General features: G+C 39.9%; 1 protein-coding gene across 15 annotated transcripts in view; it reads right to left on the bottom strand.

The window, feature by feature from the left end:
- PTPRT (protein tyrosine phosphatase receptor type T) overlaps window positions 1-17,629 on the bottom strand; it is a 449,634-nt gene that overhangs the window by 26,988 nt on the left and 405,017 nt on the right. For all 15 annotated transcript variants that reach the window (XM_038166116.2, XM_072026287.1, XM_072026288.1 and 12 more), the window contains 4 exons: window positions 15,866-16,053; window positions 9,757-9,844; window positions 2,057-2,133; window positions 1,087-1,123 (listed from right to left, as the gene is read on the bottom strand). In XM_038166116.2, the coding sequence (XP_038022044.1) occupies window positions 1,087-1,123; window positions 2,057-2,133; window positions 9,757-9,844; window positions 15,866-16,053 (390 nt within the window). The remainder of the gene's footprint in view (window positions 1-1,086; window positions 1,124-2,056; window positions 2,134-9,756; window positions 9,845-15,865; window positions 16,054-17,629) is intronic.

The following is a 17,629-nucleotide window of genomic DNA, read 5'->3' as shown; positions in this document are numbered from 1 at the left end:
GCTGTATTGTACACAGGGGAGATAGCTCCTGTAGGAAATCATGTATAAGCAATGGGAGGTGGATGCACCATGCAGTCTCTCTGGAATTAAGGCTGTATTGAAATTTTTCATGTGATGCAACACAAATTCCTCTATTCATACTTTAATATTTACTAATTATGAAGGAGAAAACATGCATAAATCCACAATTTTTTGAAGTCCTCCCAGAGGAAAAAAATTCAGGCTCCAACAACCAAACAGCAAAAGATTTATTAGACTAGAGGCTCTCTCTGACTTTGTTTCCTTCTCCTCCTCTATGCTGCAGGTGAAATCCTTCACCCAAACTTCACCCAATCCTGTCCAAATTCCATCCTCCATGTTCTTTGCATTGCTGCATTCCCTATACTCTTATAAACCCATACACCGATTTTATTCTGGTATGGTCCTTTACTCCTTCAACAGGGACAAACCAGTGAGGAAGTCACAAAGTGGAACTTAAGAACAGGGTCGTTTATGGTAGCAACACATTTGTAGGGAAGGAAGGAATGCAGTGAAATGAGAACAAATAATGGTAGAGGAAGTGGTCATAGCAAAATAGTTTGCCCAGCGATGCAGGACAACAGCATCCTAGTGCACAGACCAGGAGTAGGAAGGCTCATCATCTAACACTGATAGCTCTGAACATTGAATTGTGTTGGTTAGCTTTTTTTTTTTTTTTTTTTTGCCACTAAAGGCAGAGGAAATTTCAACTAATTTACAGAAGATGGTGTTCTAATGCATTTCCTAATAGTGCCCACCAACAAAAACTCATCAGTCCCAGGCATATTCATACAGCCTTCCCCAAGAAATTTCACTCCAGAAGGTAAACCCAAGCTCCGTTAAGTCCCTTTTAGTTCTAATCTCATATTTCATGCACAAAGGGCACATTATAGATTGCACTGCCACCTCTAAGTCTTACTCCTGCAGCTGAGATTTTGTTTTTGAGTGTCTTAAATATCTTGGAACTTCAGACGTTCCCAGAGCAGATGTCACCCTAGAGATAACTCCTACAGCAATTTAAAACAGCAGAGGTTTTACAAATATATAGACATACAAGAATGAACTTGCCTTGAGTTGCAATGTAATGACGAGGCCGGTGGTACCCCTGGAAAAAAAAAGAGAAAATGGTGATGGTCTGAGATCACAGTTAAATAAAGCATGCATTTATACCTTCCAGGCACCAACGACTGTCATACACTTAATGGTGTACTAACAATGGTTGTTGAACACATGAAGATAAAGAATGAGGCTGCCTCATGAGATTTTAAGTGATGGTATCTCACTCAGGTTGAGTAATAAAAACCCCACAAAATCATAAGATCTCATCATAGCAAAGAGAAAACAGGAACAGAGCAGTTTTTGCTATTCATTCAAAGAAATAAAAGTGCCATAATTAACCCATGGTCAGCTCTGAAAACTAACACAGAAGAAAATGCATCTTTGTGTTGGAAAAACAAGAAAGGGGTGGGTTTGCCCCTGTATGATAATACTGAATGCCAGCGGTACGTAACTTTATGAAGTGCATTTTTTGGTTTCTTCTATTAAAGAAACTCTTTCGAACAGCATCATGTTCCTAAGCATTAGGAGATGGATGAAAGAAATGTATGTTCGTTTGACCATCCTGTGTGCGTAAGAGTTTGCTTTTTAAATGTTATTTTACAATACTCAAAAAAAAAAAAAAGTCAATCCACTTATGCCTTCTGTCCTGCAACTTTGTATGCAGTCAATAAATCTCAGATATCTGTTAATGTTATTGCGAGGGGCTGATATTGATTTTCACATACATCGTGCATTTAGCCCACATTCCACTTATGTTTGTGGATCTGTCAGACACAGGAAATCTCCATCTGTCTAGACTGGTCAGAAAGAATAAACTGGAGGCCAAGAACCTTCTCCCTGTCACAACATGATGTCTGTATAACTTTCAGCTGTCATTCATATCAGACCAGCAGTCTGTCCCTACATGAGATGCACCAAATTGGTAAGCAGGCTTGTCAGCAGGAGTGTTTGTCACTTCAGGAATGTCCATGAGCCTTACGTCGATGTAATTGGCGTTGATGTAGTCAGAGTGAGGGTCCCCATCCAGCAGTTGCAATCTCACCCTTGAATGATCATCTGAAAGAAGGAAAGAAAAAAGTGACAGTAACAATAAAGAGGAGTTTGTCAGTGCTTTATTTTATCTGCCGATTCCTTCAAGTGGGTAATTGAACACTTACAATAGTAAAAAATGAAAGAGTATCAGAGCTATTCCTTCTATGTGCCCTTTCTTTTGTACTTAAGATGTAATGTTTAGATCTTTAAGTTAGTGTTCATTCAAACTCAATGTTCATTAAATTCACTGCCATCACTATAAATTATTACAGAGCTATACACAGACCACAGATGTTGCTTGGTTTGGGGTCTTTGCAGGAAGAGCATCTCCTTTACAAGAGCCATCGTCACCATGGGAAGTAACAGCCTCCCCAGATTCCTTAGGTTCACATAAATTGAGGTAAGAACTAACAGTAAAAGCCAGGATAAAAATGAGGTCGTGACAAAGGTATAAAAGATTAAAGGAGGATAAAATGACAGATGAAATCCTACAAGTAACAAGTGGGGCAACCCAAGGAACTGAAAGAAGATACCAAAGGAACTCAGAGCAATGCTCATACAGCCCGCAGAAACCACTGCAGCAAAGTGACAGCAAGGCAAAGTGTGAAGCTGTGTTCCAGACAAAAAAAAAAAAAGTTCATATCTTTATGGACATTCAAAGTTACTTTAGATAAGGCAATAAAATAACAGGTATCAGTCTTTTGATACTCTCCCAGTATGTTCTGCAGTTCGGGCACAGAAAGGAAGCGCCCCAGCGGGCTGATTATGTCATGACTGTCCACCAAGGGAATATTTTGATCTTCCTCTGGAACAGCTGGTGCTGAGCTCTGTCAAAGGAGGTACTCAGTGAGCTGGGTCATTGATCTGATTTGGTCTGGCAATCCCAGCCCCGGTATGCAATTAATTGCAGAAGTGTTATCTAAGAACCAGTTGCTTGGGAAAGGCAGTTGGGTTATGGAGGTCACAGCCAGGCCTGCTGGGCTCATTTCTGAAGGGTTTTATAATGAAGCAGAAAACAGATTCCATTAAGTTTGTTTCCTCCCTACTAGCCATGTAGACAGTAGCTCCTAGGCAGTAAAGCATTAATATTTAGAAGCACTTTGCAAAATATGGACCTAGGCATGATTTAGATTCAATTAAAAAGAATCATCACAATAAAACATATAAATCCGAGGAGTGATTCTGCAGTAACTCAGTCAAAAAGGTTTTAGTCGTGACTTAATTAAACGTGGAATCAGATAATAATTGTGAAGACAGATGTACATGCAGTTCTGAGAAATGGGATTTGGATGTATATTAAATATTCATCTGCTCATGTAAAGCAATGATTCTCATACTCTGCTCATTGTTTGGGTGAAATTTTCACACCTAAAAAATACAGCCACATTGTTGTATTTATCAAATGCCATATTTGCATTCAAAAATGGTTTTGCTGGTGAATCCTTCAAAAGCTCTGCTACATTTGTATTAATAAATACAAACTTTGCAAATGCAGCAGGTATCTTTCTCTAAGTGCTGATGTTGCTCCCAGCTCCAGACAATTACCCATGCTCAAGGCAAGCTCACTAGGAGTTGCACTAAATCTTGTGTTTAGACAGACAACAAAGGAATTTATACTTAGTGCAATTCACACAGACAGACAACGAGCTGATTAAGCTGGACATCTCGATGAAACACACAAAATCTCCTGTAGACAATTTCACACTTGCAATTCAAGGCAGGAAACTAAGCTAGTTAAGAATCGCACAGAACAAAGGCAAAGAAAAAAGTCCCTAGAGTTAATGGTTGTGAGGAGAACATTTGCTAATCCTCCCTGCGATGCCACAGTATAATAATGTTATGAAAGTCTAAGCTTATTGCAATAATATAACTTGAAAAGTCATGAGACCCAGAATGACCCTAATGACAGGTAAAAAGAATCTCAAGTTAATTGTTTAAGTGGGACCAAGACACTGTCTACGTACAGTGTGTGGCTGAAGTGCTCTGAACAGCCCTTAAGGAAGATCTTATCTTCAGTTAATAGAGCCAAACTCACAAATCACATTTCAGCTCTTTGAGCCACTCCTAAATTAGAAACTTAAAACAGACAAGATGAATACCTCCCCAAGGGACCTCGCTGTGAAAGACCTAAAAGGACATAGAATAGGTCTATGAATTTAAGACAGTTATGATAAATAAAAGGTGCTCTGTAGCTATTAACAAGTGTTTCTTTTGTTCATGTGTACCAAAGATAGTTATCCTATCTATCTAAAGGATGAAGAAATGACCACTGGAAATGAATGATTTTTAAAAAAAAAAAAACAAAAAGAGAGAGAGATTCAGGTTTAGGTCATCTTATATTTTGGATTCAAAAGAAAATTATTTTTAGCTGAGCTTTGCTTCAGGTGGATAGAATCTACAGTAAGTTGTCTCATGTTTTACAAAAATGCGTCAATACATGTGGGAGATTTATTTCTCTGAAGAGTGTGAAAAGTACAGCAGAAAAACTGTATATGTATAAATATACACAAAACATTAATGATGTGTAAATGGTGTCTTCAATCATAAGTTCATAAGTTTAGGAGACCATTCGGAATAAAAGGTCATGAAATAACTTAGCTTGCAAATCACTTTCTTTCCAAAACTTTTTTTTTTCTTTTTAAATCAAGAGGGACAAAAAAACAATGCAACTTACTGTACTATTAACAGCAATACTAATTATCTTCTACTCAGTCTTTTCATTTACAGACTTTAAAGGGCTTTTAAAAGAATAGTAATTATCTTAATTATATCTACTCCCAATGGCTAGAACATATTCCTGATTCCACATCTTTTCCACTGGACAACACCAGCCATAGAGACAACATATTTAAGCATACTGAAATGAAAGGTGTCACTCAACATTTCTGTACACTCATCAGACGTCATAAAATCACCATGTGATACAAATGCATCATGAGAAACTTTAAAAAAGGAGAGTAACAAGACAAATTGTATGTCTGTAATATTCAAGGCTGCAAAAAATGGAAGTATATTTACAGATGTATATTTGATTTTGTTTCTCCCTGTTGGCTATAGTTGGTATGCAAGTTAGCAGAACTCTGAATTTGTATGAAGAGCACTTTGACTGAAAATTGGTCTTAAAACAGATTTCAAAAATGACAAGAATTTCACTGAAAAGCATTGTGCTCCCATTTTAGTACAAAGACGTTATCGTCTGAAACTTCTGTCAAAATTCCCATTAGTGATCATTTGAAATATCAGTGCAATTTTTCCACATACCATTGTGACACCAGCACTGGATTAATCTCATGCAACTTTCGCCATCTAAATATTATGCAGCTAGTCTAAATTGTCTGTCATGGTTCCCCACATAGTTGATGGAGAAATGCAGACATCTTTTGCAATGAATCAACACAGTCCTCCAATCCCATCCCCAGCCATCCCACACCGTGCCTTGGGAACAGGATAACAGCAAGGTGTGGAACCTGCCACGCTCCCAGGATCACATACCATGGACACTGCACAGACAAGCAAGAGCTTAGGCACTACAGAAGAAACCATGAGATAAAAATGCTTGGAAGATAAGAGATTTACATTCTAATTCCACAACTGACATTTGTTGCTATTGTTTTTTATGCATTATCCTTGTTCATGGACAAGAAGTCCACTCTACCTGTGTTTCAGCTGGGAGCTCTGTTAATCCTTCTCTAGTGTCTGTCAGTTCCACCACAAAATCTGGGTTAATTTGCAGTCTTCAAGCCCAAAGCATACAGCAGTCAGAGCACAAACGAAATGAAGCCGTTTTCTCTACCGTCTTTTGTCACCAACACCATAGTTTTTAATGGACCGTCACAAAATGTTAAAATCATCGCCTAAGTGGGAAGATGGTGGAGCTCCACTGCAGATGGAAGAATTGTCTAAAGAAGCACTGGTACGAGCATCCCTGTGAGTACTATGCTCCTCCTGTAATTATATGCTCAGAAAAGGGATAAAATAAAAGGGAAAGATGGTGCTCTCCTGTAAGTTAAACACAACCCTACATCTCTATTTTCTTAGCTCTCACCTGAGCGTTTTTACTTTAACTTTGGGAATGAGGAGAAATAGAAGTAAAGATCCCATATAGCTTTTGGATGTTTCCTTTTCTACGTAATATGTCCAGCTCAACTTGCAAGTACAACACCTGTTCCCTAACCATCAACTGCTGATACACTTTGAAAGCCTCAATATCAATTAAAATTGCTCTAAAGCAAATTTAAGTAATGTAGATTCAGTACACAGATGCATCTACTACCTGAAATTGCACCCTAAGCTGGTCTGCAAAGACAAACTCGCCAGTTTTTACAACGAAAGCACCAGCGCATAGATCATGGACCCTGTTGACATATTAAAAACTTCAAGTAGAGCAGCTCCCTAAAGCATGGTGGATCCATGAAATTACAGTTAGCAAAGAGAAACCATCTTTTCACCATCAGCAATGGATCTCTGTGGTCATACAGACACTAAATCCATTCTCTGGCTTTCTCTTTTCTCTAAAATCATGCCAAAAGTTCCAGGCTGAAAGGAGCCCTGAAAAGTCTGGGTTTAAAGAATGGAAAAGCTGAGGGTTCTCCTGCATCTCCTCCCAGTGAACTGATACACCTCCAGTTTTGGTTTGCAAATCTAAGAAGAGCAGATGTTGGGGCTGATCTAGGTTTTCACAGAGGCGTAGTGTTAATACAGGGAAATACCACTGGGAAAGTGGTAAGCTGAGTAAAATGGTCCTGTAAGTGTACTACTACCCAGGAGGCCAGAAAGACAAGATCTAATCTGCTGTGAATCACTGAGCAATGCTACTTGTTGCTAGAGCTTATAAACCCACATTTTAACAGAAGCCTCTGAAGCAGTTACAGAAGTTAGATCAAAACCTGACTAGTCAATTCAGTCCCCAGAAAGCATGGACTGTGTTGTTTCAGGACTAATGACATGGCAACTGTGGTTAAACAAATAATGTTAATTGACATCTGCAACGTTTTACCAAACGCACCAGTAAGAGCAATCAGTGCGTACTCTGGGTTTTACCACCAATTGCAGCTCTGGCACAACAAAGCAGCTAAGGGTGTAATTGTTTTCCGCCTCCTCTCCTCTGCTCAGGCATTTGCACAGTCTGTACCCACCAAGCACAATTCATTTTCATGATCCGCCCAGAGGGAACTGCTCTCCTGCTATTTTCAGCTCTTCTGTCAATTCTCTATTCTGGATCCTGTCACTGCCTTTACTCAGGGAAGTTGCCCGATGCTACCCACCAGTATGGTCTGGCTCAAGGCTTAGCCAAAGACATCAACGATAATTTCGCACTGGTTTTACAGAACATCTGATGAACGTTATGCCCCTTCCTTGGGCATCCTTTCTTCCTTCTCCCCAGCACCTTCAAAGAGAAGCAGATAACCTCAATCCATTTTACTTCATCACTCTTTATGGCACGCTACTAAATTCTCTGTGCCATCTTTTATAAGTTATTGTCTCCTTCTCAAAGTCTTTATTTCATATTTATTTGAAGTAAAGGAAACCATCCCAGCCTTGTTGTCTACCTTCAACCCTTCTGCACCCCTGCTCTCTTTCATGACCTTTGCTTTCCTTACTATGCCTCTCCATCCTCTCAACCTCCATCTGATTTTTTTCCCCAACAAGCCCTCAAACCTGTGCTCTTCTGTTTTGTACCTTGCAGATACTTTTTTCTTAGCTTTGATTACATTTTGCATTTCCTTATTCAAGCGCATCACCTCTTATCTATATTCCTACTGTATTTATATTTATAGCAAAAGGCTAACATCATTCTTTGTTAGACAACAATTAATCTTCGTGAACACCTTCCCTTTAGATAATAACCCATTTATCTTCCTTGATTTTGCTTCCTTAATTTCTTCTCACGTTTCACTTGGAGTTCAGTGTTTTCTTTGTGACCACCTTCAACATAAATTCAGTGGTGGCTCTTGCCTCTTTTCACCTGCACTTTGACATTGTGTCAACCGCTTCCTCAAAATCCCACAGAGGCACACAGTCTTTCATGTTTCTTTCCTTATATCATACTATGGCACTTCCACCTTCAAACAAATGTGCAGTTGTTAAAGCTGGATGATTCATCTCTCAGAATAATTTGATCTAAGCTAATTGTCTAGACATGCAAATTGAACCTCTGTCTGGAGGTATCTCCCATTAGCAACACGGGAAGCTTACAGCAAGGCTGTGCTTTTTTGGCACCTGAAGATAAGGGGGATGATTTCCACACTATCTGTAATATTCTAGTGGTACCACTTCCATTTTCCATACGGAGAAACAAAAAATTATGGGAACTGATGACCTGCTCACAACCAAGGCAGAAAGGCAGCAAGCAGAAATGGGATCAGATCAGGGCTCACAAACTTTTGATCTTCATTTCCAGACTTCACCTTTGCCATAGGGTTCCTGATCTGTTCTATGCCATTACCCCAAAACTGTTACATGAATCACTTCTTTCAAGTTTTAAAGGAATGAGAGGGAACTTAAGGTGTGTGAGAGAGATTTGTGACAAAGTTTTTTTTGTTGTTTGTTTGTTTCCCACTTCTTTAGTAAAGTCTGTTTCTCCTACAGGAAGTACACATATAACCCGAGAAAAAATATACTACTAAATATGTCATTCCATGTGACTTAATTTTGCTTTTGTAGTGTTCCATAGAACTATCCGGTCACATAAATCTATGGCATAACCATTTATATCCCTATTTCTTGTTCTGAGGGTCTCAGGCCTGGCTTCTTCAATTTGATGCTGCTCAGCAACCCTTAAAAAGAATGAATTATCACACCTCTTTTCATATGTCCCAGTCATTACAGCAAATAATGAAACACTGGGGTAAGCTGCCTGGAGAGTTTTTGGAAAGCTTAAATTTGGAGATCTTTAGGAAAAGGTGTCACAAAGATCTGATAAAAATGACAGAGGTGGAGCTAGTCCTGACTTGGAGACTAAAACTAACCTCAGGAGTCCTCCATGCCCTGTAGTTCTGCAAGTGTTAATATCCCTATAACACCACTATTGGTTAACCACAATTAGTAACACTAATTGGTTACTGAAAGAAGTAAAATTAAGAAGCTTTCAGTGCATTTTCAACTGCCTTACTGTGATTCTGGAGCAGAAGCTACGCTTGTACTAGTCATCAAACCAGGTATACATGTAGATAAGTAGCAGCTGCTCCACTGGTTACTGACCACAAAGAAGGAGAAAACCTGGTATCTATCTATATCTTTCATATCTAAAAACCTGACATATCCCCGTCTCTTTTTTCACTCCCACTTGTGGCACTGAAAGATCTGGGTTTAGTAATAAAAATCCATAGAAAATGGGTATCATCATCCACTGTGAAAATCTGACAAACGGATTTAGTCCTTAAATTACAGACATCAAATACAAAGTAAGGTAGATTTTACAAGTATTAAAAAGGGTAAAATCATGCATTGAGTTTACATAGACCAATAAAAAACCATAAACGAAAAAAAAAAAATCCTAGAAATAAACAGCACGTAACAATCCAATTGAACTACTGAATGCTCAGCAATGTAAACCAGCTTTTAGCAAGGTTCTCAAGCACACCCTGCTTCCACAAGATGCTTATAAAACCATAGAGAAAGCTCAGTGCAATGTGCATTAACACCTACAGGAGATTATATTTCCGTATCTGTTCTTATTGCGGTTTTCGTCTTCCTTGGCTGTGTCCCAGGATGCCGTCTGCCCCTCGGGTAGTGCCTGCAAAATAAACAATAGTGGAGTGTTTATAAAAATCTGGCCAATGCCTTCAGGTGGATTAAGATGACAGACGAGGGCAAAAATAAAGGCACTGCATAATTCAGTAGTCAACTAAGCAAACAGCTGTTCTCGAGGAAAGGGCACATCTACTATCGCAAAAAGCAGAGCTTGGTGCAGACCATTTGCATCTCTTGGCTTTTGCTAGCTGAGAATCATTTTCCTCCTGCAAGTTCAGATCTAAAAGGATCAGGAGAATTTGTTTCTGGCTGCACAGACACAGGTTAACCTCATTTCTCCCGCAGAACAGGGTTTGTGGAGATTTCACATATGTATACTGCTAAGAAAACCCAGATGGCAGGAACACGGGGCTCAGGCTCTCAGTTGAGCACGTACAGTGGTTTAAACTATTTCTATGTTAGCAATGGAGTGATGTAATACAAATCACTAGCTGGTTTTCTCTGAGGAAAAAAAAAAAAAAAAAAAAGCTCAGGGTTTCAGGGTTTTAGGTTATGTCTAAAGACAGGAGGCAAAAGGAGGTAAAACATAGAAACTATGGAAATAAATCATCATTTTCCCCAAATTTGCCCTTTTGCTTGAGAAAGGATGGGTTAAGGAAACCAGCAGCAGACAGAGCTGCTTTACCACACAGCTTGGTCCTGCAGCTATTCTGAACACAATCAAATGAGCCACCTTCCCCTTGACACAAGCCCAGGAAGGATTGGAGAGGCAGAGCCAGGAAAACGGCAGCTGTGCCGGGGTCTGGCTGGAGGACGGTCCTGCCTTCCTTGGAAGATGGCCTGGACTATCCACCCACAAGCAGGACGACCTCTCTCCGTGTCTCAGGACCACCGGGGATGCCAGCAGCAGCAGCTGAAAGCAGCTGTCACAGCAGGGCTCGGCTGGAACCGCAGAGGCACCGGCCGGCTGGGCACGGCTGGCACCACAACGCGAACAGAAAGCCACCACCGAGCTGCAGACAATTGGCAGCAGCTGCACCCAGCCCAGCCATCATTAGTGCTGAACACACAGGTGGGAAAAGAACGGCTTCCACTGAGTTTTCTCCATAGATCTGCCTCCTTCAAGATCTACTCCCTAACACGAGCCGATATTACTAAAAACAACAGCAACGTTACAAATTGCATTATTTATGGTCCCCGGGGAATTGCGGAGTTTTTATACTGCTCTCATTGGGGAATCATATCTGCCTTAGCTAGCAGCAGGTAGTTTGACACAGCTGTGCTGGAAAATGAATTTATATTCATCTTCACAAGCGATCCAGGTCTATTATGGTGCCTGAATGCAATAGCAGAGAGACACAATTATTAGGATCTACAACACCGGCATTGCAATTAAACTTAATATGAGCAACCCCCTGGCAGACCAGATCGTTGTGAATTTCCCCCAAAGGGGTTCCAGGACAGAAAATGTCAGGCAGTGCAGCACTGCCACGAGCCTTGCTGACAAAAGACAGGGACAGCGAGTTCCTATTCAAAAGCCCAGGAGAAAGAGTAATAACTGTAATTGGTGAGGGCTTTGATCACACATATATTTCCTTTACAGACAGCTGTTTCCAAATAGCAGCTCATCTCCTGAGCACAAAAAAACAACAAACCCAAACAAAAAGCAAAACAAAACCCACAAAAACCTACACATAATGACAAAAAAAAAAATAATAAATCCCTGAGTAAAAGAAAAGAGGTGAGGAAGGTTCATTTTCATCTTCAAAGACTAAGGAAAAAGGTGCCTTATTTTTCTACTAATATCAAATCACAGCAGATTGACCAGAGAATGGCAACAGTCATTAAATACGTAATCACAGCCATCTGAAAAGGGAAAATAAATAAGTAAATTTCTCCCTCATCACATCCACGGGGAAGTAGGCTGTCTTGGCCAAATAAAATATGTTTAGGTCCAATAAATCCCTTCTAAGCTAACCTTGTCCTTTCAGGTGATTTGAACATGAAAGTCTCCATTGAAATTCATGTTTTTATATTTGCCTGAGATAGTCTCCAAAGATTTCAGAACATGGGATTTTTCATCTCACTTGAAACCAGAGAATTCTCTGCGTTTTATGAAACTACCCTTCCCTGAAGAAATGAAAGGGGGGGATCTGGCTGGTGAGGAACTCAAACTGCCTTTGCAGAGTGCACCCATACCCCTGCTTCTATAAAACAGATCGGAGTAACTGCACATAGCCAGGTGGTTACAGCATTGGCAATTTTGTTGTGATACCACTAAAAACTGAGAATTGAAACTGCATTAGAAATACAAAGGCAAAAGTATCAATTATAATTAATATAAGTTGCACCCAGAAAAAGAGAAGCATTACTAATGTTTTTTTTTTTTTTTTTCTTGAGTTTAGGTTTGTACAATACTTATTTCTATGATTTCAAAAAGGAATGTTTCTGTTTCTTTCTGCAGTATTGTTAATAGCAAACCAGGACAGATAGATTTCTTGGCTATCAGTATTTGACCCACGTGTGATGCTTCTACAAGAAACACTCCAAATGCTTCTTTGTTCAATTTGTTAGCTGCAAAATTCTGGTGTTAAAAATCTGAATTTAATTTTTAAGCTTTTCTTTCTTTTCTTCTTCTAGAGAAGTTTGGAAAAATTCATGCTGAAATATCATCCCAGTAGTGGAATTTATCCTATAATGAAGCTTTTAAAACTAAAATGATCTAATTTTTATCTGAAATTGCAGGGCCATATCTCTACAAGTCTCTTTATCTTGATTAAAATTTCCAAGCACCATGGCCCAAACATAACCGAAGAGTTCACATTGAATTGAGACTTAGTGCAAGCCAATATACATTTCCAATGGATGCATTTAGCTAATTTGCAGTTTGTTTTTCATTTAAGTAGGAAAACCTGAATCATTCATTTGCTCTGATGCGCCCCAATGCTGCTGTATTCTTGCCAAAGGCAACACTATCAATTAAAAGCCTTGCTGCTCATCTCACAGCTCGCCACAAAGTCCTGAGCATCTTCCTGCAGCCTCCAGCTTCTCAACACTGGTGGCAAAACTCTTCCAATGACTCTGCTGTGACCCAGGATGAGAAACTGCTTTGGCTAAAAAAGAGAAAAAAAAAAAAAATACCCCAAAAAGCCCTGAAGAGAAATATTTCAGCCAGTTCAGCTCCCCAGTCTGGTACAGAGCAAGGACATAAAAAGCATTAAGTCAACACAATCCAAGGACAGCATATATAGTGACAACCCTACTGCCAAACGCTTTGTAATATCATACCATAGCCTGAGCTCCCGGACCTACTCTTTTGACCAGATAAAGGCTGTGTAGCCAGCCAGAAATGAGCGGGTTAAAATCCAGAGGTGACTTCAATGCACTGAAGCCTGGCAGTAGCAAGATGCCTGAGGAAGGAGCCACAAAATCCAAAATAACTAACAGTCTCGGTAATGCAGCAAGAGAAATGTACGTTAGTGACATACTAAATCATATTTGAAAATGAGTTTGGATACTTAAGCTTATTATCTCTGCAGCCAGTAATTGGTGCTCGCAGTATGGCTATGGGACCAGCCTAGCAGCTCACAACAAATCAGGGCTGATATGTTCTGAAAAAGGAACAGGTGACAGTTAAACAAGTCTCGTGTAAATGTTTATAGCCGTGCCTAATCCCAAACAGTGCCATCTACATCCAGTGTCAGTGATATATTTTTCTCTTGGGGTGCACACATTTTATTGCTAGAACAAATAGCAGTCACTCTGGCCTAAGGTGCAGCAGGCAGACCCCAAATAATGCACATGCTGCAAGTGCTGACAGGTTCCCGTGTTCACACACACAGTTATCAGCCCGTTCACAGAAGCAGTGACACCACTTACGCAACCACATCCTGGTGTGGAGTTAGATGTAAGATGCAGGCACACGAAAAATTTTCCAAGATGCCCCCAGTAAAACACATTACCTGTGCTCTAGTGCTCTGCAGCTGAAGGGGTACAAAACAAATCTTGAATGCAATTCCCTGGTTTCTCAGTGGAAATGGGAATGCACAGAGATAAGAGATTGTCATGTATGACTGATACATTCTGTTCAAAGTGATTTTTCATGAGAGTAAAATTGTTTGCTAACATGTCACTAAGTAGGCTCTCATTTATGCTATCAATCTGCAAAGTAAACAGAAAATCAGCGTCTTAGAAGAAAAAACATACAGACAGATGACACTAATATTAGTGTATGAAAACAGATTTTAAGAGACACAAAAATAAAATTTCAGGTCTTTTCTTTTTAAGCTTTTATCAACCATTTTGCAAACTGTTTTGCAAAACAGGCTTTCCAGCTTTGCATTCCTCAAGATTTCAGCCAACTTAAAACCACCCTTCCTACCTTCCAGGATTTACAACACTCCTCAACATCCTCCCTGCAATTTGCAGTATTGCTGGTGGTGGCTGAAAGCTGCTTGGAGCCAAAGTGCTACCTGCAGCCCATGCTCTGAAATCCAAATTCCACCATCTAAAAGGACTGCCACTTAGGGCAATTGTCTCTGATTGAAGGGTAGAACAGCAAAAGTGATTTAAGAGCTTGTGGCATTCTCCAGGCTATTTCTTGTAAAGAAAGAAATTATGCAAATGTATATAATGTCATCATCATTATATACGTATGTAGATAGCACTTTCTGGGAAACGCAGAACTTGTGGAGCTGAAAGTTGCATTGACATTTTTCATGCTAATGTGTTATTTTGATAATTACCAATGCCAGTGCCAGAAAATTACATATATGCCAGCACCTGTTTTCTTCTTGAACATCAAGAACTAGATCTTAGGGCATCTGTAATTGAGCTGAATTCAGCTTTGGGTACTACTCATGGAACTGGAGGCCAAGGGGGGCTAAGTAAATCTCCTTAGAGAATTAATACCCTTTTTCCATATTAAACCAAGCTCTTTGTATCGATACTTTAATTAGTGTCCCTGATTGTGGGGCATGAGTGACTAGCCCTGGTTAACATACAGTTACCAGGAACATTTGTTGTGACAGTCTTTGATGCTTTCTGATTAAAAAAATACTCCCTGGTGACAACCAGAAAAAGATTGCCTCTCAATTACAGCAAACCCCAGCATCAATGATATAAACCCCATGGACTCCGACTTGCAGGGTGGAAAAGTGAGCTGTTTTCATTAAGTAACTTATTTTTCACAGCTGTTATGTTATTTTTAAGTAGTTTTAATGCCACTATGCATATTAATTACTTATTGCCTTCCCACAAGCTTACTACATTCATTATAATTATCGCTTGCTACAGCAAAGTCTCACATATGTTTGATGCTATTTCCCTCTTCTGTTCTCTCTCCTCTAAATGTATATTTGTCTCCCAACTCCTCCCCAGTGCCACACTTCTTCCTGGCATTTGGATTAAATTCCTGGTCACTCCGGCTATTTGACCACAGGGTGGAAGGGCTGCTTTCATATTTTCAGCTTACTCCTTGCCCCTCTCTTCACACAGAGTTGCAAGAGTAGGTCTGCTGAACATATTCTGAGCCCGAGGAAAACTCCATCTTCATTTAAGCTACACAAGGCTGCTGCCTTTGCCTTTACAGTTCTGTGTGCAGGTCATTAAGCTGTGAATTAACTTGATCAATTGCTACAGAGTATTTGGGGCTCCAAAAAAAAAGGCAAAAACCCTTCCTTTTCATAAACCCTGCTTTGCCCTATCGTCAACTAAAGCACACCAATAAATTAAGGACTATGGGACTCCAAATCCTTCACGGAGTTCAGCAACTATTAAATATTTACTATCCACTCTTTATTGGAGAGGGTGCACACGAACACAATGTAATTCTCTTACCACTGTATTAAACACATTTTCTCTGGACCAGAGAGCCATCAAAGATTGCTAGTGCTGTAAAATCCTAGCCTTATAAACAGAAATAAGATGGAGGAAGGAAAGGATTAAGAGGGTGAGTGAATTAAGGCAAAGACGCTTTTCACAATGGTCATCCTCCCCTCCCAAGCATCTGTCCCTTAGGACTGCCACTCCTCTACTTATTCATGTGAGTGAAGGTTCCTCTCACCTCATACTCCTCTTTAAATCCATAGCCCTGTCCTCGCTTCATCTGGGTGATGTGCTGCAGCAAGTCGGCCACTCGGATGGCTGGCTGGAACTGCCCCCGGGGGTAGGACATTTCCACCGGCTCGCAGCTCCGGTACGGGTGGGTCTGGATAGTCAGGGTTGGCTGGGTCATCTCTCCATGGCTACTGTCTGTTTTAAAGACAGGGAGGCAAAACAAGCTTTCACCTATCTGTGAGTTCCACTCTCGTTCCTTCTCCACTTCTTTGTTTCTCCACCACCCCATAGGTTGGTGCAGGCAAAAGAAAGTAAAGAAATAAGTAAGAAACACACACTTGCCTACAGCTGCCCAGAAACACTAACTCACATTCAAATATTTTTTAAGTCAAGGAGACAAACTCAGAGATGGGAAGGGAATAAACAGCTTGTCAGGCACAACGAGTATATAGCATGTATAGTGAAATAGTGAGTTTGTGAGTGCTGCGTAACGACTCCACTCAAGTTACATACCTTTCTTCACAGACCTGCAAAGAACAGGACCAAAAGATACATACAGATGAGCAAGATATTCAAGCAAGATTTGAGGTGTACAATATGAGATAAGTGAAAGGGGTCCAAGTTAATAGCAAACAAATTATTAGCATTTCAAATAAACCACAAAGGATGTTAGAAGCAAATTAAACTGCTCTGCAAATTCAACTCTAAAATTTATGCCAATTGCAAAGATGTGATGTTATGAGAAAGAATAAAAGAACACAAAAATAGTTTCCTTGCATGCACAATCTTAAAATTCAGATGTATAAAAACATAAAGCATTCCTTTTTGATATAAATATTTTAGAAATCTCTATCACTACATAGATGGAATTGTAACCTCTTATACTCCCTGCAAAACTGCAAATACATAGCAAAATCCTCCTGTTGAACTAACAGCAAATAATGTGAATAGCCAAACAATTGACTACCAAAATATTTATTTTTAACAAAAGAAACTGAGAGTAGCTGAAAAATTTAAGTTTTTATCTACTAGAATTGACCAGATTTATAGTTGGCCAAATAAACTGTTGTTTTTTTTCCCCTATGATTACAGGTATCTAAAGATCATAGAACCATAGACAGTTGAGGTTGGAAGGGACCTCTGGGGTTCATCTGGTCCACCCCCCCGCCCAAGCAGGGACACCTGTAGAGGGGTGTCCAGGGCCCAGCCCAAGCAGCTTGTGAAGATCTCCAAGGAGGAGACCCCACAACTTCTCAGGGCAACCTCTGCCAGTGCTCTGTTACCCACGCAGCACAGAAGTGCTTCCTGATGCACTTGGGTTCTTTGGCCTTAACATCCTGCATCAATTCTTTCAGGTCTCAGCCAAAGCCAGCCTGTTAGCAAAGAGAAAATATATCTTCCTCTAACCGCTAAAAAAAAAAAAAAAAAAAAAAAAAAAAAGCTGACAATCACATACACAAGGCTCATTTCGTACAGAAAGCTTACTGAAAAGGAGCCTGAACACTATCCCTTGTCAGCAATACTACAGTCATGCTTTAGAAGGGATAAAGAATGAATAAATCAAGTTGCAATTTCAGGGTGATTTTTAGAGACAAAAATATGGCCAGTGTGCTATTGTAAACATTACTATCCTTGAGAAATCACCATGAAGATTCGATCACAAGCAGTCAGGATCTCTGCTCTGTCCCTCATTGCAAAATTGGGCAGGAGCAGATAGATTAGGGCATTAGAGCGCCTTTTCAGCAGATGGCAAAACAATGACATGACAAAA

Source organism: Anas platyrhynchos, chromosome 21, assembly GCF_047663525.1.
Source record: "Anas platyrhynchos isolate ZD024472 breed Pekin duck chromosome 21, IASCAAS_PekinDuck_T2T, whole genome shotgun sequence".
In the NCBI taxonomy this organism is placed as follows: Eukaryota; Metazoa; Chordata; class Aves; order Anseriformes; family Anatidae; genus Anas; species Anas platyrhynchos.
The sequence above is the reverse complement of the archived record's forward strand: the minus strand, read 5'-3'. Positions and strand labels throughout refer to the sequence as shown.